The sequence below is a fragment of the Hemicordylus capensis genome, chromosome 5 (genome assembly GCF_027244095.1).
Source record: "Hemicordylus capensis ecotype Gifberg chromosome 5, rHemCap1.1.pri, whole genome shotgun sequence".
Classification (NCBI taxonomy): domain Eukaryota; kingdom Metazoa; phylum Chordata; class Lepidosauria; order Squamata; family Cordylidae; genus Hemicordylus; species Hemicordylus capensis.
In genome coordinates, this window is record NC_069661.1 from 234,923,127 (window position 1) to 234,950,335 (window position 27,209).

The following is a 27,209-nucleotide window of genomic DNA, read 5'->3' on the forward strand; positions in this document are numbered from 1 at the left end:
CCCTTTTTAACACACACACACACACACACACACACACACACACACACACACACACCTCTGGAATTGTGTATTCTTGGGGTTTTTTTCCTGTTTGGAGGGAGGTTTGTGTTGTGATTGAATTTAATAAGTTGTGTGTTGTTTAGTTTACAATAAATGGAACTTGATAGTGGTGACTAATCGTCAGGCAAATGATTTGGGGGTTGTGACAAAGTGCAGTGAAAATATCAACTCAAATAGGTCGTTCGCATGACCAGCCCTACCCAGGTAGAGCTAGTCGTGTGGAGTGCCAGAATCAATCCTGATCCCACCACTCTTCAACCAGGTAGCCTGGGTTTTTTATTTGAGCTAAAAGTGAGTTAGAAGGGCATGAACACCCTTCTATGTCACCCCTCCTGGTCGTGTGGATACTTGGGCTGCCTGGAGGTTTTTCGCACATGGCTTTATGCCTCAGGGTATCTGAAGAGCGAATCTGCTTCTCAGCAGATTTGTAAGATGTTTACTTTGGGGGATTAGTTTGACAGTTCACAAATAGCTGTCGGCCCCTCCACACACTCCCTGGCAGATTTTTTTCCTGTGCATTCGTATCTGCTTGGTCCAGGTTTTCCCTTCAACACAGAGGAAGAGGCGAGAGAGCTTCTTTTTTAAATAGTTAAGAGCAAGAAAGAGTTGTCAAACAGCTGAATCAAACAGCAGGATGCTTAACCCTTGCCTTTGTGAGTTACTGCCTTCATCACATAATGTTTACCCCAACACACACACACACACACACACACCCCTAATGGAATCAGCCTAGACAACAAAGGGCTCAAGTTACATCCATTCTGCATATCTAAAGCCTATGTAAAACATAGCAAGACACACATTTTGCAGTCTCTGCTTGTGTTTAACTCAGGAATTTCTCCCTCCCCCTCCCTCAACAGAATATCACCGATCTACAACAACAACAACAACAACAACACCCTAGTGCTTGCAACTGCAACTGACTTAGAGCAGACCATACCCAAAACTGCTGTCAAACTCCCCTTCATTGAGTTTTGTAAAAAAAAAACACCCTGATTTTGTTGGCATGACCACCCCAAACATAACAGAGAAAACTGCAGGGCATAACACAAGCCACGGGTTATTTTTCAAAAGCCTCTGAAACAAGAGGATTTTTAAAAACCGGACATACTTTGGACTAAGCCAGAATTTGCAGCCTCCTTTCGGGGAAAATCAAAGTCTTGTCTGTCCTGATCCCTGATAGCCCGCAGGGAGATCGGAATAAATCCAGAAAATATGTGGACTGGCACACTCCAATCAGGAGTGGATTCGCAATAAAAGCCCTGAGTGAAAAGCCTCCTGCTGCCCAAGCATCCATAGAGCTGGGTGGCAGGAGCACCCGGAAGTGGGGAAATCTCCCAATGCACCGCAATCCTTGCCACAGTTCATTGCGAGATGCCAGAGAAGGAAGTCCTCTGGATCCAGGCTCTGCTGCTCGCTGCCCTGGCGCTTGTGTGGGCATGTGAGCAGCAAGTGTAGAGGTACCTGTTTGTCTGTGGGAAGGCAGGTAGGAGCTTGCCGCCTCACTAGCCCTTCCCAGGCTCAGGTAAACTGGTCATGTGAATGACCTTACTATGTGATAGCTGTAAAAAAGATCAGTTCTTGCTAAGGATGATTAGGAAAGAGACTGAAAATAAAACTGCCAGGATACTGATGCCATCCATTGTATAAATCTATGGTGCTGCCATATTTGGAATACTGTGGACAATTCTAGTCACAGCATCTCAAAAAAGACATTAATAAAGACACTGTAGAACTGGAAAAGGTGACGGGAAAGGCCAACTAAATTGATTGGGGATGGAGCGTGTTGCCTGTGAAGAAAGGCTAAAGTGCTTGGGGCTGTTTAATTTAGAAACAAAGGTGACAAGATGCGGGGGAGGATATAATAGAGATTTATAAAATTATGCATGGTGTGGATACAGAGAAGCCTTTCTTCTCTTCTAATAACTAGAACTTGAGGTCATTCAATGAAATTGATTGACTGAAGGTTCAGGGCAGATAAGAAGGAGTACTTCACACAGTGCATCATTAATTTGTGAACTTTATTACCACAAGATGTGGTGATGGACACTAGCTTAGATAGCTTTAAAAGGGAATTAGACAAATGCATGGAGCAGACGTCAATCCTAGCTCTTAGTCATGATAGCTACGTGGAACTTCTATGTTCAATGGCAATATACCTCTGAATGCCATTTTCTGGGTCGGGGGCAACAGCAAGGGAGGGTTGCTGCCTTCAAGCCCTACTTGTGGACTTCCTGGAAGCATCTGATTGGCCACTGTGGGATGCAGGATGCTGTACTTGATGGACTCTTCTTTATGTTCTTAAATGCTCTGCTCACCTGTTGAGTTTCTCCAGTGTTAGTAACAGCTATCTGATAATTTATCAGAGGCTTCCCCTCCCCGTTGCCCTGATGACATTTTTAGTAGAATCTATACAGTATTTGTTATTATTTAAGTGGCTTCCATTCAATGGAAGGGGTCTGGGAGAGAAAAATCCATGCTTGCAGTGATGGTTACATTTCTCTTGACTGGAGCACCTTAGGTTGTCAATACTTAGATTTGTTTCTTTGTTGAGTTTCCAGATGATTGTTTCCATAAACTATTGCAGTTTGGATAGATTTTACCTGGAAAGTACAAGAAAAATAGGAATTGGTATTCTTGCTCAGAGCAGGGCACACTGGATAGAGAAAAGATAAATGAAAAAGCAAAAGAATCTGCCTTACTTGGGCCATAATGGACAGCCCCACTGATTTTGATAGAGTTATGGTTTGGCCTTCTAATGGACAATCGTAGCTGAAAGCAAAACTGTAATAACAAGGTTTTCATTGTTCCCTTCCAACTGGAGTCCTTGGAGAATGCATCTAAGATGAAAAACAGACCTTAACTGGGAACACGGCGTCCTCCGGCGATCGGCGTCCTTTGTGGTGCGCGCATGCGTGCACGCAAAGCCTCAGTAGCCTCCAGGACTTCAAAGCGAGAGGAGCTCTGTTCAGTAGCTCCTCTCTTTGTTTACAACAGCATCGGGTGAGGACTCGGGCGGGCGGGCGGCTGGGAGGGAGGGAGGGAGGGAGGGCTGGCGGGCTACGGCGGCAGTGGTAGCGGTAGCTTTTGCCTTAATCTGCTCGTGGCGGGGGGGGGCGGCGGGGGCGGGGGCGGCTGGTTTCCAGCGCCCCCATTACTCTGTGAAATACGGCTTCTGGCGGGGGCAAAGAGGCGGGAGGGGTAAGCAAGCCCTCCCCGCCCTTAAAGAAATACCCCCCACCCGGACCCGAACCAGCCAGGTCCGAACCGGTCCGGCAGTTCGGAGGCCTTTAGAATGGCCTCTGGACCGGTTCGGACACACCCCTACACTGTAAGATATTCCCCTTAAGGGATGGAGCCATTCTAGGAAGAGCAGAAGGTTCCAAGTTCCCTCCCTGGCTTCTCCAAGATAGGGCTGAGAGAGACTCCTGCCTGCAACTTGGAGAAGCTGCTGCCAGTCTGTGAAGACAATACTGAGCTAAATAGACCAATGGTCTGACTCAGTATTTGGCAGCTTCCTATGTTCCTTTGAGTTCCGGAGAGCTCCCTGCAGCTGTGGCTTCCACTAGCTCGAAATTGTTTGGTGGGGGGATTAATTCCTCATGGACCAGCACGGACCGGCACTCAACTCCTCACGGACCAGCAATGGTCCACAGACCAGTGGTTGAGAAACACTGGTGTAGACAATACTGACTAGATGGAGCAGCTTTGTATCAGTGTCCTAATTTTTTTTCATCTGTGTGCAGAATGAGTTTTGTTCTGGGAGGCAGTATCAAGGCAGTGTGTGCACACATGCATTGCATTTGGAATGGAGCCTTCCTGATTCAACCTGAGTGGGATCTAAAATTAACTGAGCAGACCTCAAATAACGTGTGTGCACACGCACATGCGCATGCCTTAGAGGGACACTGCTTTGTATATATTCTCATACACAACTAAGCTAATTTTAGACACTGAAACGAACACGTATAGGTCAGGCAGAGCTTGATGCTGGCCCCCATGCCGATGCATGATTCATGCCTGAAAAGACCTTATAGAACCAACTAATCCATTATCAGGGCCTTCTATTGAGTGGATGCAGTTGCTGTAATTCAATCACACTCATTGTGTTCCCTCACCCACCCAAAATTTAGGGTAGGGTAGGACTCTCATGGCCTAAATGGCAGTGGCTTTATTTCCCATCAGAGCTGAAAGAGATTCCCTGTGGCTTATCCAGTAGCAGCTGTGCTAATCCTTTCTGAGATTGAAATCATGGATGTTTCCACCCTCCCACAGTGTTTGAAGCAGGTGTTAGAGGATATACATAAAAAGGCCTGGAGTGATCATGAATCTGCTTTCACTGCTCTGCAGATAACAATGGCCGATGAAGTAATGCATTGCTTAAAGCCTTACTAGGCTAGCTGTGGGGGTTCTCTTTTTTGAGCCTTATCCCAAGGCTCAGCATCCTTGACTCATAAACCACACCTTTTCTCCTGCTGGCATTAATCTACAAGAAATATTGGTGTGATTCCTAAATAGATTGAATTTATGGGAAATGAATGGCTTGAAACATAAATGAGGAAGGCAGATGTGCACTCTATACCATCTGTTTCCAGTGGCAATTTTTTCTCCAGTGTCTTTGAATTAATTATTCTGAAAAATCTGTGTGTGGGAGGGGGAAGGTGGGTGAGCTGGGAGGAGTTTCCTGGCATATACACTTCAGGAGGAAGTCAACATTTTTATATTGGAAGTACATTCCTTGATTCTTGATGTTGAGCAACTCCTTTCACTACATTTTAGCAAAGTTGTTCATATTGATCTGTGCCATTCTGCCATTCTTTAAACTTTGTGTTTAACCACAGAACCTGGATTTCGGGACTCTTCAAAGATGAACAAACAATATATTTATTAATTAATTAATTTAATTTATGCACTATGCTCAAGTTGATTTGCAACCCACAAAGTCTGAGAACTGTGAAGCATGTGTTGGGCAGGTCAGATGTGGAAGGAAGCACACTGTGGGAGCAAGTCAAACAAGCAGGAGGTCAGGAGCAAAAGATCAGTCCAGTTGGGACAGGCAAGTCAGAGTCAAAACAGACAAAGGGCCAGAAGCCAACAATCAGTCCATTAGGAGCAGGCAGGGTTGAAGCCCAAGAACAGAAGTGCACACATCTGCAACAAAGTTGCTTCACAGTGAAGGCAAACTGAGGCCTTAAATACAGAGCCAGCTCTGCAACCCCACCCAAGCCTGGAATGCCTTGAAGCGGCTGCACCCTATTTCTTAAGCACTGGCTGTGGCATAGCTGGGTGGCTGCTGGTAGGGATTGGGGTGCTTTGGGCTCATCCTCCAACTCAGAGGACACAGGCAAGGGTGTGTTGAGGGGGTCAGCAAGTGCTGGCATTTCCATTGGTGGGGTTGAGGGCCCCTCAAAGCTTGCTCTGTCCCATGAGTCCTTTCAGTCAGCGTGAGGCTCAGGGGTCACAACTACTTCACCATGAGAGCTGCTCATGTCCAGCTCAGAGGTCATGATCCCTTCATCCTGGGACTCCTCTATGTCAGACTTTGGGTTCATGACACAATCCTACTAATGATTGTATAAAAGTTCTGACACAGAATACAGCCATTTCTCACCTTGGTTCTCCAGCGGTCCCTTTACCCACCTTGGTATCTAGGGTTAGCACATCTTTTACTGCCTTTGCTCATATGTCACTTTCAGCACCCTGATGCACAGATTTTTAATAGGTGAAGTTTTCCTAGCTAAATCTCTGCATATCAGGTTGCTGTTAAAGATACAGGAGGAAAGGTTGTTGTGGTGTTTTTTAAGGTGCCAATATTATTTATGTCTAACTGGGCCGCCTTCATTAATATGTTTACTGTTATATTTATTAACTACACTCGAAATGCATTTTTCACCGGTCAAAACCCAGACCCACACAAGTACATGACATGAAATCTTTAGAGATGACGAATTATTCATTTCTGAGAGGTCCGCTTGAGAAAATTGTTTAGTGATGTTGAGAGACTTTGGGGTCCCTTCCTTCTCCATGTGTTTTACTGCTCTTTGGGAGGGAGGAAAATAAACAAATATCTGAACTTTCACCAAGCTCAAAATAGAATCTGATTAAGACAAACCTCTGTTGGCCTGCACAAATCAGACGAAAGCAAGCAAGAAAGGAAATGGGTAACTTTTTGTAGCTCAGTCTGCATTGTGCTCAGCAATACAGAAGTAATTAAACTCTTGTTCTGCTTTGCTAAAAGATCCACGATATTGTAGAATATTGCCGTATGTTGCTTTAGGAAGCATAACGGCCAAGCAAGTACTGCATCTATTTATTTGTTTTACATCATTTATATATCTTGCTTTCTATAATCGAAATGTACAATAATTTAAGTAATAAAATTAATAGTTGATAACAGTCAGTCAAAGAACAGCATTAAAAAGAGTCTGAAACAAGGAACCAGCATAGTTAGAGTGTTGAACTAGGATTGGGGAGACCTGAGATCAAATCCCTGTTCAGCCATGAAACTTACTGGTTGACTCTGGGCCAGTCAGCTATCTCTCAGCCTAACCTACCTCACAGGGCTGTTGCAAGGATAAACATAACCATGTGCACTGCTCTGGAAGAGCAGGATATAAATGTAAATATAGCCTCATAAAAGCTCAGAAGTCAAACAGCAAATTACTGCTGAACAGTTGTGGCACCACAACCAAGAAGGGCCTGTCCATGGTACCCACCAAACACATATCTAGTAAAGGTAAGCTAGACCAGGGATTCTCAACGTTGGGTCCCCAAATGTTATTGGACTTCAACTCCCATAATCCCCAACCAAAGGCAACTAGGGCTGGGGATCATGGGAGTTGAAGTCCAATAACATCTGGGGACCCAGCGTTGAGAATCCCTGAGCTAGACAGTAGACCTCTGAAGACAACCTTGCGGCTCAAGCAAGTTCATATAAGAAAAAGTCCTTATGATCGCCTGGTCCAAGGTTGTTTAGAGCTTTAAAGGTCAATACCAGCATTTTACACTGAGTCTGGAAACGAGTTTGTATATACAATATTTTGACTAGGCATTCCTGTAACATTTCTAGTTGGAGTGTTTCCAGATGAAGAAATGCTCCTTTTTAAAATGGAAGTTCTTACTGCTTTACAACTTGGCGTCCAGATTACTTCCTTGTTTCTCATGCAATTTCACAGTGTCACTGCTGCCAATCTGCATATATACTTAATGTTTCTTAATATTTTTTTATAAAATGTAATATGTTGGTTTGATTGATTGATTGATTAAGTGCTGTCAAGTCGGTGTCGACTCTTAGCGACCACATATTTAGATTCTCTCTAGGAAGATCTGTCTTCAACTTGGCCTTTAAGGTCTCTCAGTGGTGCATTCATAGCTGTCATAATCGAGTCCATCCACATTGCTGCTGGTCATCATCTTCTTCTCTTTCCTTCAACCTTTCCCAGCATTATGGTTTTCTCAAGGGAGCTGTATTTTCGCATAATGTGTCCTAAGTATGATAGTTTGAGCCTGGTCATTTGTGCCTCGAGTGAAAATTCTGGATTGATTTGTTCTGTGATCCATTTGTTTGTTTTCCTGGCTGTCCATGGTATCCTCAAAGGTCTTCTCCAGCACCAAAGTTCAAAAGCATCAATACTTTCCCTATCTTGCTTCTTCAAAGTCCAGCTTTCGCATCCATAGAGTGTCATGGGAAAAATCATTGTCTAAACGATTCTAATCTTGGTAGGTATAGACACATCACAACATCTAAATACCCTTTGCAAGGCCTTCATAGGAACATAGGAAGCTGTCGTATACTGAGTCAGACCATTGGTCTATCTAGCTCAGTATTGTCTTCACAGACTGGCAGCAGCTTCTTCAAGGTTGCAGGCAGGAATCTCTCTCAGCCCTATCTTGGAGAAGCCAGGGAGGGAACTTGGAACCTTCTGCTCTTCCCAGAGCGGCTTCATCCCCTGAGGGGAATATCTTCTAGTACTCACACTTCTAGTCTCCCATTCATATGCAGTCAGGGCAGACCCTGCTTAGCTAAGGGGACAAGTCATGCTTGCTACCACAAAACCAGCTCTCCTCTCCTCTCTTCATTGCAGCCCTACCAAGTGCTAGTCTACAGCATATTTCTTGACTGTTGGATCCTTTACTGTTGATGGTCAATCCTAAAAGGCAGAAGCTATTTACCACTTCAATGTCTTCATTATCAATTCTGAGGCTGGTTGCTGTACCCCTTGTTATTAGTTTAGTGTTCTTTACATTTAGTCATAGTCCCATTTTTTTACTGTGCTCCATGACTTGCATTACTAGAACTTGCAGATCATCTGCATTCTCAGCTATCAGAGTGGTGTCATCAGCATAGCGCAGGTTATTGATGTTTCTTCCTCCAACTTTACAACCATGCTCATCTTCTTCCAATCTAGTTTCTCTCAGTATATGTTCAGCATATAAGTTGAATAAATAAGGAGAAAGTATACAGCCTTGTCTTACTCCTTTGCTGATCTCGAACCAGTCTGTTTCATCATGTTCCATCTGGACTGTGGCTTCCTGTCTTGTGTATAGGTTTATCATGAGAACAATGAGATGTTCTGGGACGCCCATTTTCCTAAGGATATTCCACAACTTGCCATGGTTGCCGCAATCAAAGGCTTTTCTGTAGTCAATAAAGCACATATTGACTTCTTTTTTGTATTTGTTGGCTTTCACAATTATCTAGTGTACATCAGCAATGATGTCTTTTGTTCTTCGGCCTTTTCTGAAACCATCTTGAAGATCCGGCATTTCTCTTTCCATGTAGGGCTCTAATCTGCATTGGATGATCCTGAGCATTATTTTGCTAGTCTGTGAAATTATTAAGGATATTGTGTGATGGTTTGTGCAATCAGTTAAGTTTTCTTTCTTTGGTATGTAGACTGACCTCTTCCAATCAGTTGGTCACTGTGTTGTTCTCCAAATTTTCTGGCATAGTTTGGTTAGAGCCTTGACTGATTGTGGTTAGAGTGTTGGACCAGGACCAGGGAGACCTGAGTTCAAAACCCCATTCAGCCATGAAACTCACTGGGTGACTCTGGGCCAGTCATGTCTCTCACAGTCTAACCTACCTCACAGGGTTGTTGTGAGGATAGACATAACCATGTACCTCTGGGCTCCTTGGTAGAAATGTGATAGATAGATAGCTAGCTATTTATGTAGCTATTCCATCAATTCCTGTAGTCTTCCGACTTGGTAATGACCTGAGTGCTGATCTAACTTCATCTTCCTGTACTAGAGGTTTTTGCAAGTAAGGAATATCTTCTAGAGTATCTTGGATGTTGACATCCCTGCTGTACAAATTTTCAGTATACTCCTTCCGTCTCTGTTTGATCTTCTGTGAATCAGTTACCACTTGTTCTTTGACATCCCTTAACATACCAATTCGAGGTTGGAACCGCCTTCCGAGTTCAGAGATCTTTTGGAAAACTTCCCTTGTTTTTCCGTGTCTTTTTCCATCCTCAAGGTCTTTACAGATGTCATTGTAGTATTGCTCCTTGTCTCTTCTAACAGCTTTCTGAAATTCCCTATTAAGTTCCTTCATGAGATCTTTATCTTTCTTGACTTTGGTTTATACATATTTATGTGTATGCTTTGTCATTGTAATAATGTTTTAATATATAGCTAGCTTAGCCCACACAGAGCATCTGCATGCTAGTATTTGATTGCTCCCCTCACTCCCTGCTACCGCCCCCCTCACCTCAGAGATCTCTCCGCCCTCACCTGAGCCATACTCCTGATCCTCCTCTTCCATATGGTTGCTTCCATCCCCCTCACCCCTCTTGGTCACTCCTCCATCCTTTTACTCCACCCCCTCACCCTTCTTGGTCATGGCTGCAGTGTTGCTGGTGCCTTTTGGCCAAGCTGCAGACCCCTATCCCCAGAAACCTCCCCACCCGAGCCCCGCTCCTGCTTCTCTCCACAGGAGCAGCAGCAGCAGTGATTGACCGGGCCCTTCCTCGCTGCCGCCGCCACCACAGCCACTCGTTCCCCTTAGGCCACTGACAGGCTCGGGCCTGTCCCTTGCCTGCCTACCTCTTTCTGCCAATGGCCTTAGTAGCCCCAAACAGCAGCAGTGGTTGACTGGGCCCTTTTTTGCTGCCAATAGGCACCACCATGGCTGCTTATTCCCCTCAGGCCACTGACAGGCTCGGGCCCCTCCCTCACCCTTCCTTCTTTCTCTCTTTCCCCCCTTTCTTTCTTTCTTTCTTTCTTTCTTTCTTTCTTTCTTTCTCTCTCTCCCTTCCTGAGTTAACAGATCTTGTTCATCTTATTTCCTCATCTAATTCAGACAACGGCAGCCTCCTTCTCCTGAAGGGGCTCTTCCCTCCATCATGACCCCTTTCTTTGCAGACCCCTGCCCACTATCATTTTATATAATAAAAAATATAAGGAGGGATAAGGGGGATTCCTCTCTACAATCCAGAACATCTTCCAACTAGTAACACGTGCATTCCAACTGATCTTAACCATCACAGGCTCCTCCTCCCTATTTGCATATGGAATCCCCACTGTCCAATCACCACAGTGCCACAGGCTTCTCCTCCCTATCTGCATATGGAATCCCCACTGCCCAATCACCATTGTGCTTCTGCTTGCGAACTCTCACAAGAGCTGCCACACACGGGATTAGCCATGGGTATGCCTTAGAGAATTATAGATAGATAGATAGATACTCTAAGCTAGGATGGTGCATTTTATTTACATAAAATGTAAATAAACATAACTGACATAAACCCTACATGCATATATATAAATGAACTGTTGATCCATTAGGCAGGGGTAGGCAACCTTGGCTCTCCAGCAGTTGGGGCTGAGGATGATGGAAGCTGTAGTTCAGTAACTGCTGGAGAGCCAAGGTTACCTCTCCCTGCCTTAATATAAAGGTTGAGTTTTTGTTTTCTTTATGTTGACTCTGGCAGCTGATCATTCATTCATTCATTCATTCATTTGCTTTTGCGGTAGGTTTGGGGGGCCAAGTTTTGATTGCACTGTTTACCAGGCATTTGCAAATGAAACTACTACAATATAATTGTTAAAGGGCAAGTCTTCAGCATATTTCCCACACTCCACCCTCTTCCCATCCACCCTCTACTCCCAAGTCAAATTCCATAAACTGTATTTAAATGCTAGATGTGCTGTATTTTAAAGGCATAGACATAAGTAAATCCATATGTGCATTTAATCAAGTGTCTTTGCTAGTCTGTCAGTGTTGCTGTGGAAAAACCTGACTTGTCTCCTTTAAAGTTGGCAGTGCATCATTGGTTGATATACCGAAAGCATTTTTTGCATGGAATGAGCTCCTATGTTGCATGAAATGGGGCCATAAAAATACTTAGGACAGATGTGAGTTTAGAGTTGGTTTTAAAAGAGAGGCTCCTGGACATGGCTGAACAAGCTCTATATTTGGAGGAATCTTGATTTTTGCAACCAGATAATTCCAAATTGTGCAACTTTGACTTAGGTATAAGGTGTTTTGTTTTGTTTAACAACAGTTCTAATCACATTAATCTGGAAGCAACGGCCAGTATATGTGATGGGTTCTGGCTTGAAATCAACCTATGGGCCAATATGGACTTGACTAACTTGTCCTAATAATTTCTACAAGACTTCCATTTAGCAATTTAGTCAGCATGAGGGAAATTACTCAAAATGGTCCCATTGAAATTAAAAGACCAAGTTAGGCATTTGTCTTTTTAATTTCAGTAAGACTGCTCTGAGTAATTTTTTCTCATCATGTCAGCCAGTGACTTCAATATAACATTTGGCCCTGTTTGGGTTCCCCCCTCCCCTTTGCAAATTGCACCCCTGTAGGGTGCAAGGGAGATTAAACATACTGCCCCTACCACAGTCCTTATCCAGATAGAGGGACCTGATGGCAGCTATTTGCCCCAGTGGCAGGGAGAAGCTACTATTTGAACCATTGGTGTTGTGCCTGACAGTTCATGCCATGTGATGTGGATGGCACTTACTCAAAGATGGTTTGGAAACTGGAGCCCTGTTCAGGCATCAAACAAACAAACAAAAAGGATACTGTACTTGTGCCCACCTGGAAGTCCTGCCCCAATGCGTGAGTGTTAGGAAGCATCACCCTCCCAGCTCATAGCGTTTAAAGAGGCAAATGCCAAAAGTGTGAAGGCATCCATTTCTGTAATGGGAAGGCTGAGGTGTCGCACCATTCTGATCATGGAAGAGAGCTGGTCTTGTGGCATTTCTCAGCTTTCTTGTGTTTGTTTCTTTCCAATTGTTTCTAGGTGTTTTGTGGTTTTAATGTTGAATTGATTTTAAGGTTTTAAATATAACTTTTATGGAATCTTATTGTATTGTAACTTTTGAAAACTGCCTTGAGATGCTTAATGAAAGATGGCATAAAAACTGAACAATAAATAAATAATTACATACATACATACATACATACATACATACATACATACATAGAACTGAGAGAGACTCCTGCCTGTAACCTTGGAGAAGCCACTGCCAGTCTGTGTAGACACTACTGAGCTAGGTTGACCCCGGGTCTGACTCGGTATTTGGCAGCTTCCTACGTTCCTGTCTTCAACCACTCTCATGCTTGTGGCATTTGCCTCTTCAGACATGCCATAAATGGGGAGAGCACAGGGAGAATGATGCTTCTCAGAGCTTCTGGGTGCCCTCTGAGACACTGTATGTGAATACAGCATCCTTTTTAAAAAACATCTGAACAAGGCTATTGTCTTCTGGGTCCCTTGCACCAGATTTCCTGCCCCGGGGGGGTGGGGGGTGGGATAGCATGACCAGTTGCCAGAAAGCAAAAGGAGAAAGGCTATTTTTAAAGCAGACTTTTACCTACATATCTTTAACTGGAAGGGAAACTGCTCCACCAGTGAATAACCACCCACCCAAATGGGTACTGTTCACAAGCCTCCTGGCCCAATCCAGCTACCTGGGCTTCTGTGTATAGCCCCAGCCAACTGATGACTGTGTCATTGAGCTGACTGGGAGGGGAAGGGGGATTGGATTTTTATCTCTGTTTAATCAACTCAAACAGCTGGTTGACACTAAATTGATATAGATGACAATGATAATAATAATTACACCTAATTTTTCTAGGTTTGTGCATAGATTAAAAAAGGCCCTGCGTAGGGAAAGGGAAAGGGAAATGAAAGAAAGAGGAAGACAAGCTCACCCGGGAATTGAAACGTTCCTGTAATCTTATGACCACCTCAAATGGCTGCTGAGGAGGACAGTTCTGAGAGAGGAGGAGCTGAATAGCAATCAAGGATGGCCCAAAGTATCATGACACCTGAAGCAAGCTGTCACATGCTTCCCTGCCTCACAACCTTGGTGGGGGGTCAGCCCCCTTTCAAAACCAGTGCCTGCAAACATGGGAGGAGGGAAGGCTGCCAGCAGCATCCCTCTTGTGCTTCTTGCAAGGAATGAGAAGAGAGGAGGACAGCCTTCTCCCCATGCTCTTTGCAAAGCCTGCAAGAGTCAGCTTGACCCCAAAGAGGTGCTCTGAATGTGGCAGTGGGAGAATCCTGCCTCCCTGCTGGAGCCTGTAGAATCCGCCATCTGAGTCAACTGCCTCACATTGCCCAGCAATTGGCCAGTCCACCTGATGGAGGGGACTTTGCTGTCTCACATTTCCTTCTGCTGCAGCCAGGCGGAATGGTTGCCAATAAAGAAACTCCTGGGAGAGGAGCTGGATGGCAGCTGGTGCCAGTGAGAGGACTCTGCTCTTTGGATTATTCAACCAGATCTACTCATGCATTTCATGGGCTGGATCGGTACATCTCTGGGTTGTTTTGACTGATTGTAAGCAGTGGGCTGGGACTTGTCATGTTTGCTTCTTGTACATAATTACTTCTAGTGTAACACTGAGCACTTTATTAATCATAATAATGTCTAAACTCAATAATAAGAGCACTGTGTGCATGGAATGCATCTCCGCATATGCTGAGGCAGCCATTCAATGGCTTCAGCATCTTCCTAGTTTGTCAGCTTGCCAGTTTGAAGTGCCTCTGCAGCCTGTGGATTTCAGTGGTGCTTGCTTAGGATTGTAGCCTGAATGCTGCTCAAAGCCCTTTTGCTTTCCTTGCTTTGTTCATCTTCACAATAATCCAGTGCAATAGGTTGTTGCTGCTTTTGTTTTACAGATATGCAACTATAGATGAGAGACAAGGAGTCATGTAATGCCACCTAGTGATTTCTGGGATGAGCTGTGATTGTAACCCAACTCTCTGTAAGGGTGAAAGGGCAGCCAATTAGGAAGGCGCCTAACCTGGGGAAAGGAATGGAGGAGAGGCCATGGCTTTGTAGTAAGAACATTACCTTGGTACTTTTAATGTCTCCTTGCACTCAAGATAGTGACAAGATGAAACTGCCTGCAGGAACAGACAGGTCTAGAATCCTGATTAGGCATGGGATTCTCTTTGTAAAAGGTAAAGTGTGCTGTTGAGTCGGTTTCTACTTCAGGTGCCCACAGAGCCCTCTAGTTGTCTTTGATAGAATATGGGAGGGGTTTACCATTGCCAACTCCCGCGCAGTATGAGATGATGCTTTTCAGCTTCTTCCTATTTCGCTGCTGCCCGATCTAGGTGTTTCCCATAGTCTGGGAAACATACCAGCGGGGATTCGAACTGGCAACCTCTGGCTTGTTACTCAAGTCATTTCCCCATGATGCCATTAGGTGGCTTATTCCCATTGTAGACTCTGCTAAGCTGATGGGGCTATAGCTCAGTGCTAGAGCATCTGCTTTGAATGCAGAAGGTCCCTGGTATCTCCAGGGTAGGGTAAGACTCCTGCCTGAAAGCTGGAGAGCTGCTGCCAGACAGCATAGACCGGGGATTCTCAGCCTTGGGTCCCCAGATGTTATTGGACTTCAACTCCCATAATCCCCAGCCCCAGGGGCCTTTGGTTGGGGATTATGGGAGTTGGTCCAATAACATTTGGTGACCCAACATTGAGAATCCCTGGCATAGACAATACTGAGCTAGATGGACCAAGGGTCTGACTCGGCATAAAGCAGCTTCCTATGTTCCTGTGATCAGCATGAGCACATGAAGGTTAAATCATAACCAGTATGAGGGTTGCTTTTCCTTGCCATTGATGGGAATATGTCCATACGTGGGTCTAGCAAGGCAGCAATTGGAGGCAGAGCTCAAAGAAGGACCTGTTGAACCAGCAAAGGCTAGTTTATATAGGAGCCAGGAGCCCCACCCCTTCCTGGGGTGGCTCTGATCCGAAAGGTGTTCAGCTGACCCCTCTCCTTCTGAGTAGGCCCACTGGGAGGGAGGCCCTGAGTAGCCAGGTGAGCACTTTGCCTCCAGTGTTGGAGTTTGGTCCTGGTGTGGCGTTGTGCCTCTGCTTCTGGGGTGCTGGATGAGATGGAGGGGGTTCTGGAGACAGGACAAGAGCCTTGCTAGTGTGGGAATCAGGTTCCGAGAGCTCCAGGGCTCCTCTGAAGGCTAACTGAGGCGGAGTGACTACTAGTATTATTATGATAAATATGTACTGTATATACCACTTTTCAGTGAAAGTGCTCAAAGTGGTTTACATAGAAAAATAAATGAATAGGACAGTTCCTTGTCCAAAAGAACTCACAGTGTAAAAGGAAACATAAGGTAGATACCAGCAACAACTACTGGAGGGATGTGCTGGATAGGGACAGTTGCTCTCCCCCTGCCAAATACAGGAGAATTGCCACCTTAACAAGTGCTTTTGTGCTCAGTTAGCAGGGTCTGGCTGATCAGGGTCTCCTCTAAGTTAGAGTTCAGGTGGGTCCTGACACAATGGGAACATGGCGGGGGGGGCACTTTTATGCTCAAGGCCTTTATCATCAAGGAATCTTGAGTGCAATCCTTACACACTTGTTTAGTACTAGTGAGCCCTCAAATTCAGGATTCACCTCCAAGTAAGCATGCATAGTACTGGACTGCACAAGGCTAATGTACTAATGAATGTGCCTGTAAGCACAATTTTATGCAAGCACTAGATCGTTGTAGAAGAACATGTTGAAGCACAACCTCACACTGGCAGAATTCACCCTATTCTAATCTTGCTGTGCATAAAAACAGAAGAGCCCTGTTGGATCAGACTGAAGGTCCAGCTTGCCCAGCATCCTGGTTCCAACAGAGGCCAGCCAGATACCACCAGGAAATCAACAAACAGGACATGAAAGCAATAACCCTATGGCAGCAAATTCTATAATTATGTTCAGTCTGAGCTGGATCTACTGCCAATTAATTTAATTGGATGACTCAAGTTCTAGAGTTACAAGTGTGTGTGTGTGTGTGTGTGTGTGTGTGTGTGTGTGTGTGTGTGGTGTGTGAATATGTCTATCTACTTTTTCCATATCATGTATAATTTTTATAAACCTCTATCATGTTCCTCTTTACTTGTCTTTTTTCTAAATTTAAAATCCTGAGGTATTTTGGCGTTTTCTTGTTGGGAAGGTACTTCAACTCCTCAATCAATTTTGTTGCCTTTTCTGTACCTTTTCATGCTCTGTAATATTGATTTCGGGTGGAGCAAACAAAATATACACATACATTATTCCAAATGTGACTGCAACATAGATTTGTATAAAAGTATTACAACATTTGAAGAAGCAAGATAGAAAAAGCATTGATGCTTTTGAACTTTGGTGCTGGAGAAGACTTTTGCAGATACCATGGACAGCCAGGAAAACAAACCAATGGAACATAGAACAAATCAATCCAGAATTTTCACTCAAGGCACAAATGACCAGGCTCAAACTATCATACTTCAGACACGTTATGCGAAGATCCAGATCCCTTGATCACAATGTTGGGAAAAGTTGAAGAAGATCACAAAGTTGGGAAAGAGAAGAAGAGGATGACCAGCAGCAAGGTGGATGGACTCGATTATGACAGCAATGAATGCACCACTGAGAGACTTTAAAGGCCAAGTTGAAGACAGATCATCCTGGAGAGAATCTATCTATGTGGTCACTAAGAGTTGACACTGACTTGACGGCACTCAATCAGTCAATCAATCAATCAATCATTACAACATTTATTTATTGTATTTACCACTCCATAAATCTTGCAGTGGTATACTACAAACAGTCAAAGCAAGTAAAAAGTCAATGAAACGCCTACCGAAAAATACTATTTTTAATTGTCATTTTAATTGTCATTTATGTTTTGTATTGTTGCATTTAATTTTTGTTGTTTGTTTTTAACTATTGTTTTTTGATGTGTTTTCTCATTTTTATTGTAAGCCCCCCACCACACCACACCCTAAGCAACAACGTGTTGGAGGGGGGTAGGGTAGAAATATTTTAAAGAAATATATTGCCAATCTCTTTCCTAATGATCCCTAGCATAGTATTTGCCTTTCTTCCCTATTACCACACACACAGCTGATATGTGGTATTGATCTGGCATAAGGCCATACCACTGAGTTAGCACGTGGGCCTGGCACATGTCATTATACCAAGAATGTTAACTTGCTGGATTTAGGCCATAGTTTAAAGTATTTGTGTCTGGGTTGGGGTGGGGCTCCACTTTTGCTGTGCTTGCTATTAAACTCAAAAGCAAGCAGTTTTTATGCCTTCTGTATCTTCATTTTTGTACAGCTTGGGTGGGTCCCAACAAGCCATCTCCCCCTCCCAGCCCCCGCCAACATTTGCAGTCACCATTGTTGGGGGGAAATCAAAGTTGGAGACTTGAACCAAAGTTTGCAGCCTAAGCCTCACTCCATTACTGTCTGGCATTTGTTAGATGCAGGTGCAGTTTTTGAACAATGTACAATGGCCTTACTGTAGTACAAGGCCAAGCATACGTAGTAGCTCTGAAGAAATGTATCTTGTTAGTTAACTGTGATTGGTCAATGCTGGTTGGAAGATGGACAATGTATTGGTCCATCTTTAGGAACATAGGAAGCTGTCGTATACTGAGTCAGACCATTGGTCTATCTAGCTCAGTACTGTCTTCACAGACTGGCAGCGGCTTCTCCAAGGTTGCAGGCAGGAATCTCTCTCAGCCCTATCTTGGAGATGCTGCCAGGGAGGGAACTTGGAACGTTCTGCTCTTCCCAGAGCAGCTCCATCCCCTAAGGGGAATATCTTACAGTGCTCATACTTCTAGTCTCCCATTCATATGTAACCAGGGTAGACCCTGCTTAGTTAAGGGGACAAGTCATGCTTGCTACCACAAGACCAGCTCTCCTCTTTGTGTACAGATCCTGTACACAATGTCCTGATCCATAACTAAAATCGCAAGTAAGCATACATGATAAGACTTTAGTATATAATCTGTAACCACCATTTTGTGGGGTCCCTTCTTCCACATTTTGATGTTTGTAGAGTTTCCAGTATACCGTGATCAATAAAGCTTTGAATCCGACGGAACGGTGTGGCTCTGCTATAAAGAACTCTAGCAGTAGAGGAGAATTTCTCCAACACCATGCCTTGTGACTTTCGTGAAATTGGACTATGTAGCTATTGTGGGAACACAAATCATCTTGTCAGATGACGTGTCTACCACTCACCTTCATCTAGTCAGTTCTACTTCAACCTAAGGTGGGTTGCACACCTGGATACTAACTACTCCCATTAAGTATAGGGGGTCATTTTAAGAGAAGGACATATTCGCCTCCCTTATACTGAGTCAAACCATTGGCTCATCTCACTCAGTATTATCTGCACTGACTGGCAGTGGCTCTCCAGGCTGTCAAGCAGGGGCTTCCCGCAACCCCACTTAGAGATGACTGAACCTGGATCCTTCGGCATGCAAAGCATATATTAAAGTGCTGAGGTGCAATGAGAGAATAGGAAAAAGACAAGAGTGAATGAAATGGCATGTTAAATTAAGCCCATTAATTGATGGACTAAAGTTGACACAAGTGCCCCTCCAAGGTTAAAAAAAAAAAGGACCATGATGGGGGTGGGTGGGGACTGATTTGGTTTGGAACTGTGACATGCAGGGAAGAGACTTAATTTCAGCTGTTTTCTTCAAATTAGCTCCTCTGGTGGCTATTTGCTCTGGAAGCTTAGATGAAGAAATAGAAATAGACGGCTGCTAAATGAGCAAAGAGACACCTTTTAAGAATGGTGATTCTCTTATATTTAGCAGGGGGAGAGCAACTAGCCCTATCCAACCCTAGCACAGCATCACTTCAGTAGCTGTTGCCTTGTTTCTTTTTAGATTGTGAGCCCTTTGGGGACAGGGGACCATCTTATTTATGTATTATTTCTCTGTGTAAACTGCCCTGAGCCATTTTTGGAAGGGCGGTATCGAAATCAAATAAATAATAAATAATAATATAAATATTCGTAGTACTAGCAGTAGTAGAATGCAACCCTATTATGTTCAATGCATGTATAGTAGTACATTCCCTATCTGTATGCTGCAATGAAGGGAGCCTGTAGCCATTTCACTTTTAAAGTGTACACATGTGCATTTATTCACACACAATCGTGTACATACATCGGTATACATGTACAACGTAATGTCTGGATAGGATGTGTGCGTGTGGGTGTGGGTGTGAGAGGGAGATAATATGGACTGGACATATATAATACAAAACTTAAAAGTGGGTCCAATGTTTCAGGCTTGGGGTGAAAGGTAGCTGCTGTGCCTTGGGAAAGTTGACTGACTGACCGACTACTGGCCAATATAGACAGGTAGGTTTTATCCATCCAGCATTAAATGCACGGATTACTTTACAGAAGAAAGGGACAAAGTTCACATTATCAAGTGACGTTTTGACATTGGCATTGTGGAGTCTTCTGAAATGTCTCGTTCCTTTTCCTTGAGAGAGAAAGAAAAGAATAAACCTGCAGCATATGTGCTTGCACAGTGGTGTCTTTGAGAGCATGCCGGCGACAAGAAAAGCTTATTGGAGGGAAGGAGCTGGGGCTGAGCTTGAATGTGCTGGGGAGGGGGGCGGCGGTCGGGAGCGCGGGAACCTGAGGAGGCAGCAACAGCAGGCGGGTGCCCCACTAGCCTCCCTCCCCACCCGCAGGAGAGCCCAGCTCCCCGGCAGGGGGAGGGAAGGCCCGCGTGCTGCTGCATCGAGCATGCGTATTAAGGGGGGAGGGATGGCGGGGGGAGGCGGCTGCTGTTTATTTGCAGCTGGCCCGGCAGAGCGGTGGCAGAGCGCGAGCGGGCAGCTCCTCCAGCTCGTGCCGCCTGTGGGGCGCGATGCACGCGTGGAGAGGCGAGGAGGAGGAGGTGGCGGCGGCGGCAGCAGCAGCAGCAAAGGGATGCCCCGCGGAGGAAGTGAGCTAGCTAGCCCGGCAGCAGCAGCAGCAGCAGGATGGGGATGGCGTCGGCGGGCGGCAGCCGGAGCAGCAGGGAGTCACGAGCGCCTCTGCACCACCAGCAACGGCGGCCGCCTTGGGCTTCGGCTGCCCGGCCCAGGCGCTGCTGCGGGGCTGGCGCCGGCGCTGCGCTGCTGGCCGCCGCCTGCTACTGGAACTCGCTGCGCGGCGAGTTCGTGCACGACGACGTGTGGGCGATCGTCAACAACGCGGACGTGCGGCCGGGAGCCCCCCTGGCGGCCGCCTTCGCCAACGACTTCTGGGGCAAGGGCATGGCCGAGAACACCAGCCACAAGTCCTACCGCCCGCTCTGCATCCTCACCTTCAAGTAAGTGGCCCGCCCGAGCGGGAGCGCTCCTCGCCACTCTGCCTGCGCAGCGCCGAGCGCGCCATCCGCTTAAGGGTTCCCCCTCCGAGATGGTGGAAGAAGTTAGTGGCTGCCAATGCAGGAGCGCTCTGCACATGCCCCGAGAGCAGCCTCACCGATGTAGTGGAGACAGGGAATTTAAAAAAAAAAAAAAAGACTTGCATAGAACTGGTTGTTGAAGGTATTTGGTGGCGTGGGAGGTTATTGCTGCTTCTTAGGAGTGTTATCGTGTACACGGCGCTTAACGGAGTCATATACCTGGGGGAGGAGGAGAGACACTCATCTGACAGAAGGACCTTGCAATCAGAATTGCTAATAGTGAGTGAGACAAATGCTGGAATGGAAGCGAGGCGGAGAACTCTGTGCATGTTCAGGGGTTTTTCCTCTTACTTTGAGGGTGGGGAGGAGGACCAGTGATATAAGAGGCTTGTGCTTTGGTATCAAATGCCATTGCCATCTGGTAAGAAACATCTGTTTGCCCACCTTACAGCCAGTAAGTTCCCCCTTTCGTGCCCATCCCGGACACCTTTTCGTATCCGCCTTTCTCCCTGAGCAGTGCTCCCTAGTGGGCAGTGCCACTGCTACCTAGCTGCGTAATCCCACAGCCCGTCCTGGCAAACTTTCGCACGGAATCCTGGGCTGTAGATGGACAGTCATCTCTGTTTTGCCTTCCTATTCCAAACCCTTAATGTGACCTGGGCAGTGCTTATAGCTGCTGCGCCTCCTGTTCCCATCCGACCCTTTCTCCTTCTTGCTTCTGCACCAGAGTTGGAAAGCAATGGTCCTTAAAACGTGGTGTGGCCCCTCCTTGTGGGCTGGGGGGGGTACGCTTGGCTTCTTGTGGTTATGGGAGATCAGATGTCAGTTCCAACCCCGCCCCTGCTTTCTTGATGGAGCCAAGATCTGTTTCCCAATCAGTGCTGATGTGATGCGATTTCCTGCTTATTTTGCAGGGTTGTGTTTTTTTTTGCTTTCCCAGGGCCCCTCCTTTGGGGGCTCAGTGCCAGAGCCTTATGCAGCCCTGAGCTCTCCAATTTCCATTGATTCACTTGGCCCTGGGATAAAAATTGTCTCAAGCCTGCTTATTTTCCATTGGTTTATCGTAAGGAGTCTTACCCCAGAACTTGACCAATTTTCTTTGTATCTAGGAGCCAGAGAGTGGACATGACAAAGCTACTAGACTGATGGACATTGTGGAGGGGGATGTTAAATGGGCTTCTCTTTATCCCTGTTAGAAGTAAGATATTTAGAACAAAAAGAGGGGTGCCTGGGAGAAATAAAGATTTTATGAAATAACTCTTCCTCTGAATGTCATAGGCTGGGCACCACAGTTAAATTTCTGGGCACCATGGCTCCCTGGTGCCTGGGATTTGTCAAGTCCTGCCTTGACCTCCTAATACATCCTACCACCACCCCTTTTGGCTTTAACATCTGTCCAGAGTTGATGATCCACACAAGCTGAAAGTTACATTTAGGATTGTTGGGATTCTTATTTTTGTTTCTCCTGCTTCCTCCATACCTCTTACACTTGCAGACTGTTTCAGGAGGCAGCAGGCTAAGCATCTATGTCTCCCACACAGTGCCACTGCGCTTACTTCCACCGAACACAGCACATGGCAGCCACTGTGCCGTTCTGGTCACCTCCCTTCCAGTCTCCAGTAGACCTGGCCTTTGTCGTCCATCTTTGCTGGTCTATAACTTTTTGGAGCCTGTGCTTTGGGTCTTTGGACATTTCATTATTTTGCCTAGTAATTATTCATTCAATTTATAAATTCTTCCTAAATTTGCTCAGGGTGGTTTACATTTTAAAAAGACCACCCATAATAAAATAAAAATTAAACCAAATTAAAACTCATTAAAATTAAAACTATATATCACTGAAAGCCAGGCTAAAAAGATGGGTTTTTAAGGTTAATTATGGAGGGATCATGGGGAAAGGGACATTAGCTCAGCAGGACAGTCCAGGGTGTGCATATTGAAGTCCCATGTGGCTGTGTTCTTAGTGGCTGACATACAGAGCAAGGATGAACCAGTGCAGCGAGAGACCCTCCTAACAGAACTTCCCAACTAACCCTTCCCTTCTCCAGGAAACTCTTTGTGCCACCTGAAAATATGTCCCCAAGGGCCCTCAGGCAGGGCAAGTGATCAAAAATTGTCATTGTCGTGAAGTTCTGTTAGGCTGCTCTCTTGCTGCATTGGGGCATCCTTGCTTTGTATGTCAGCCAGTGACTGACTCTGTGCAAGAGTATGTCAGTCTAGTAATAATGCAGTCGTGCAACAAATGCAAATATTTTGCCCAAATTGTGTTACACAAGAGTAAGCCTATTGTTTTCAATGGGCTTGCTCCCACAACTATTTGTGCAACTTGCATAACTTACAGAAATTGTGCAAATGCACTGTTACTAGGCTGACGTACTGTTGCACGTTATGTCAGCCACCATCTCTAGTTAAGGGGTCACAAGCAGCAGAACTGGAAGATCCCTGCCCGAGAAGTTGGGGAGCTCCTCCCAATCAAAGCCATTGGTACTGGGCTAGGGAGGCCAGTAATCTTTTGCACTGCCAGGCAGCTCATCCTAAGAACCCTGCTGGATAAGACCAAATACCCATCTAGTCTATCATCCTGTTTTCTACATTAGCCAGCCAGATGCTTCTCAGGCTTGGAGGCTGAAAAACTTGGCCAGTTTGAGGTGATGAGAGACGATGTTCTAAACTGTCTCAAAAAACTGAAAATTAACAAATGGCCAGGGCCAGATGGCATCCACCCAGGAGTTCTGAAGGAACTCAAATGTGAAATTGTTGATCTCCTAGCAAAAATATGTAACTTGTCACTACCAGTGTTCCCTTTAATGTTTTCCATCTGTGTGCAGCAGGGGTCCTCAACCTTGGGTCCCCAGATGTTGTTGGACTTCATCTCCCATAATCCCCAGCCCCAGCGGCCTTTGGTTGGGGATTATGGGAGTTGAAGTCCAGCAACATCTGGGGACCCAAGGCTGAGGACCCCTGGTGTGCAGAATGAGTTTTGTTCTGGGCGGCTGTATCAAGGCAGTGTGTGTGCAGTTGCATTCAGAATGGGGCCCTCCTGATTCAGCCTGAGTGGGATCTAAAATTAACTGAGCAGACATAAAAAAGCTTGTGCGTGTGCGCACATGTTTTAGAGGGAACACTGGTCTCTACAATCAGGCTCTGTACCAGCAGACTGGAAAGTAGCTAATGTAACTCTTGATTTTCAAAAAGGGATCTGGAAAACTACCGGCCAGTTAACTTAACTTCTGTGCTGGGTAAATTGATGGAAAGCATACTTGTAGAAGAACAGGCCCTGCTGAAGGAACACCAGCATGGCTTCTGCAAGGGCAACTCTTGCCCTTCTCTGAAAGTGTCAACAGGCATGTGGATAAAAGTGATCCAGTTGACATAGTATACTTGGACTTCCAAAAAGCTTTTGACAGAGTTCCCCACCAGAGGCTCTTGAGGAAATGTGGCATTCACGGGATAAGGGGACAGGTTCATGTGTGGATTGCCAACTGGTTGAAGGATAGGAAACAGAGGGTAGGTATAAATGGAGAGTTTTCACAATGGAGGGTAGTAAGAAGTGGGGTCCCCCAAGGATCTATACTGGGATCAGTGCTCTTCATTTATGAACAAGTTAAAGAACACTGATCCCAGTACAGATCCCAGGCGGACCCCACTTCTTCCCTTCATTGTGAAAACTGTCAATTTATTCTATAAGTATGCTCATTTATTATCTAAAAGTTGGGTAAGCAGCAAGGTGGCCAAATTTGCAGATGACACCAAACTATTTAGGGTAGTGAAATCCAAAACTGATTGTGAGGAGCTCCAAAAGGATCTCTCCAAACTGGGTGAGTGGGCAACAAAATGGCAAATGGGGTTCAATATAAGTAAGTGCAAAGCAGGGGTGCACAACTCAAATACCCTGGTGGGTCTAAACTGACTGTGACTTGGCATGTGGGGGCTGAGGTCAATTTTTAGGGTTACTTTAACATTAAAGTAACACTTAATGTTAATTAATGCACTTATACAAATCTATGGTGCAGCCACTTTTGGAGTACTGCGTACAGTTCTGGTCACCATACCTCAAAAAGGACATTATAGAACTGGAGAAGGTGCAGAAGAGGGCAACCAAGATGATCAGGGGCCTTGAGCATCTTCTTTATGAGGCAAGGCTACAGTACTTGGGGCTTTTTAGTTTGGAAAAGAGGCGACTGTGGGGCGACAAGATAGAGGTGTATAGTAGTATGCTATGTAGTAGTAGAGAGCCAGCATGGTGTAGTAGTTAGAGTGCTGGACTAGGACCAGGACCTGAGTTCAAATCCCCATTCAGCCGTGATAGTTGCTGGGTGACTCTGGGCCAGTCACTTCTCTCTCAGCCTAACCTACTTCACAGGGTTGTTGTGAGGAGAAACTTAAGTATGTAGTACACCGCTCTGGGCTCCTTGGTGGAAGAGCGGGATGTAAAAAAATAAAAATAAAAAATACATGGAGTAGAGAGAGTGAACCAATAATTTTCTCCTTCTCTCACAACACTAGAACCAAGGGTCATCTCTTGCAACTGGTGGCCAGGAAATTTAGGACCAACAAAAGGAAGTACTTTTTCACACAACATATAACTAATCTATGGAATTCTCTGCCACGGGATGTGGTGATGGCAACTAGCTTGGAAGGCTTTAAAAGGAGCTTAGATTAATTCATGAAGGACAGGTCTGTCAATGGCTACTAGTCTGGTGGCTAAGGATGTATGAACTGGTTCGACCTGGAGCCAGTTCAACATAAAATTGGCCCGGTTCGATGGCTGGACCTCAAGCTGAACTGGGTTTGGGTCTATTCAGGATGTTAGGAACATTAATATTTTTTTGGGCGGGGTGTGTGGACTTACTGCTGCTGAGGTCTTCTGCGTTCTCGGTGGTGGTAGTGCAGCTCTGGCAGGGAGGTCTCTGGCACTTCCCCCTCCCCCTACTGGCCTCCCCGAGCATTTGGTGGCCATTTTGGGTGGCCGCTGCGCATGTGTGCAGTCCTCTGAAATGGCCACCGTGCACTCAGAGAGGCTCAAAATGGGCCCAAAACAGGTTGGCCTGAGGTGAGCAGGTGGAGGCCAGCAGGGGGAGGGAGAACCATCAGAGACCCCTCCCCCCCGCAGCTGTGAAAGCTTTCAGTGGTAGTAAATTCACCTCCCGCCAAATTAATGTCCCTAGCACCCCCGAACCGGTTTGAATTCAAACTGAGCTAGGCCCCTCATTCGGGATGTCAAAACTGAACATGCCTGGTCCAGTTTGAGTCCGTTTCAGACTTGAACCAAACTGGGCAAACTGGTTTTGTGCAAATCCCTATTGGTGGCTATAGGCCACCTCCAGCCTCAGAGACAAAATGGCTCTAAATACGAGTTGCAGGGGAGCAGCAGTGAGGGCATGCCCTCACCTCTTGCCTGTGGGCTTCTCAGAGGCATCTTGTGTGCTGCTTTGTGAAACAGGATGCTGGACTAGATAGGCCTTGGGCCTGATCCAGCAGGGCTATTCTTATGTTCTTGTACTTCGAGAAAACTCACAAATAGGACATGAGGGCAGTGGTCTCCCTTGCTGTTTGCCTCCCAGCAATTGACATGCAGAGGTATACTGTGTTTGGAACTGGAGTAGTCCATGTATCTATTAGGGATGTGCACGGAACCGAACCGGTTCAAAAAACCAGCAGTTCTGCCGATTTGAAGGTGGTGGGCGTCTCTCTTTAAGAGTGGGGAAGGGTGCACTTACTGCTCCTGCCGCTTCCCCCCTGCCGGCGTCCGTATTTTGCAAAACCGATCGGGGTGGCAGCGTACCTCCCTACCGCCCTGTTGCCCTTGTCTTCTGGATATGACCGGAAGTCGCAGACGTGTCTGTGTGTGCCAGCACGTTGGTGACTTCTGGTCATATCCAGAAGACAAGGGCAACAGGGCAGCAGGGAGGTACGCTGCTAACCCGATCGGCTTTGCAAAATACGGACGCCGGTGGGGAAAAAGTGGTGGGAGGGGTAAGTGCACCCTTTCCCCACTCTTAAAGAGAGACCCCCCCGCCACCTTCGAGCCTCCCTGCTTCGATTCTGTTCACATCCCTAGTATCTATCACTTGTGGGATGTGGGTTTTGCGGAAGGATTTGGATTGGGAAATGTTCTGGAGAAAATGCTTAAACTTTCTCTTGCAATTTTTCCTCATTTGGATAAAATTTACATTCAAAATGTTCTAGAAAAATTTACAATGCAAAATTTCCTGATGCCTGAAATAGATTATGATCTGATTTGGCATGTTATTTGATGTCGTATATTTAGTTTTTCTTTTTCTTTTTGAAAAACAATCCTCTATTAATGTGCTGCACTGTATTACAGTTTTCCAAGTAGTTGACCTGAAATATTGTTTTGGTGGGCAAATGGGAGGATCAATAAAGATACTTACTGTGGTTTAAATGTTTACTGAAATTAATTCAAAGCTTTATATAGAAAGAAAGTGTTTTTGT

At 45.6% G+C, this 27,209-nt stretch overlaps 1 protein-coding gene and 1 long non-coding RNA gene across 4 annotated transcripts in view; one reads left to right on the forward strand and one right to left on the reverse strand.

Annotated features, from left to right (window-relative positions):
• Positions 1-2,062: 2,062 nt before the first annotated feature.
• Positions 2,063-25,799, reverse strand: LOC128326172 (uncharacterized). The gene is made up of 2 exons (XR_008307875.1): positions 25,606-25,799; positions 2,063-2,663 (listed from the first exon to the last, which is right to left on the reverse strand). It is a non-coding gene; the product is annotated as an uncharacterized LOC128326172 (long non-coding RNA).
• Positions 19,973-27,209, forward strand: part of TMTC1 (transmembrane O-mannosyltransferase targeting cadherins 1) — a 232,675-nt gene continuing 225,438 nt past the window's right edge. For 2 of the 3 annotated variants that reach the window (XM_053252491.1, XM_053252492.1), the window contains exon 1: positions 19,973-20,675. In XM_053252491.1, the coding sequence (XP_053108466.1) occupies positions 20,344-20,675 (332 nt within the window). In that variant the 5' untranslated portion in view covers positions 19,973-20,343. Of the gene's footprint in view, positions 20,676-25,698; positions 25,807-27,209 lie in introns of those variants that run through there. The other variant, XM_053252493.1, reaches the window with a different exon arrangement.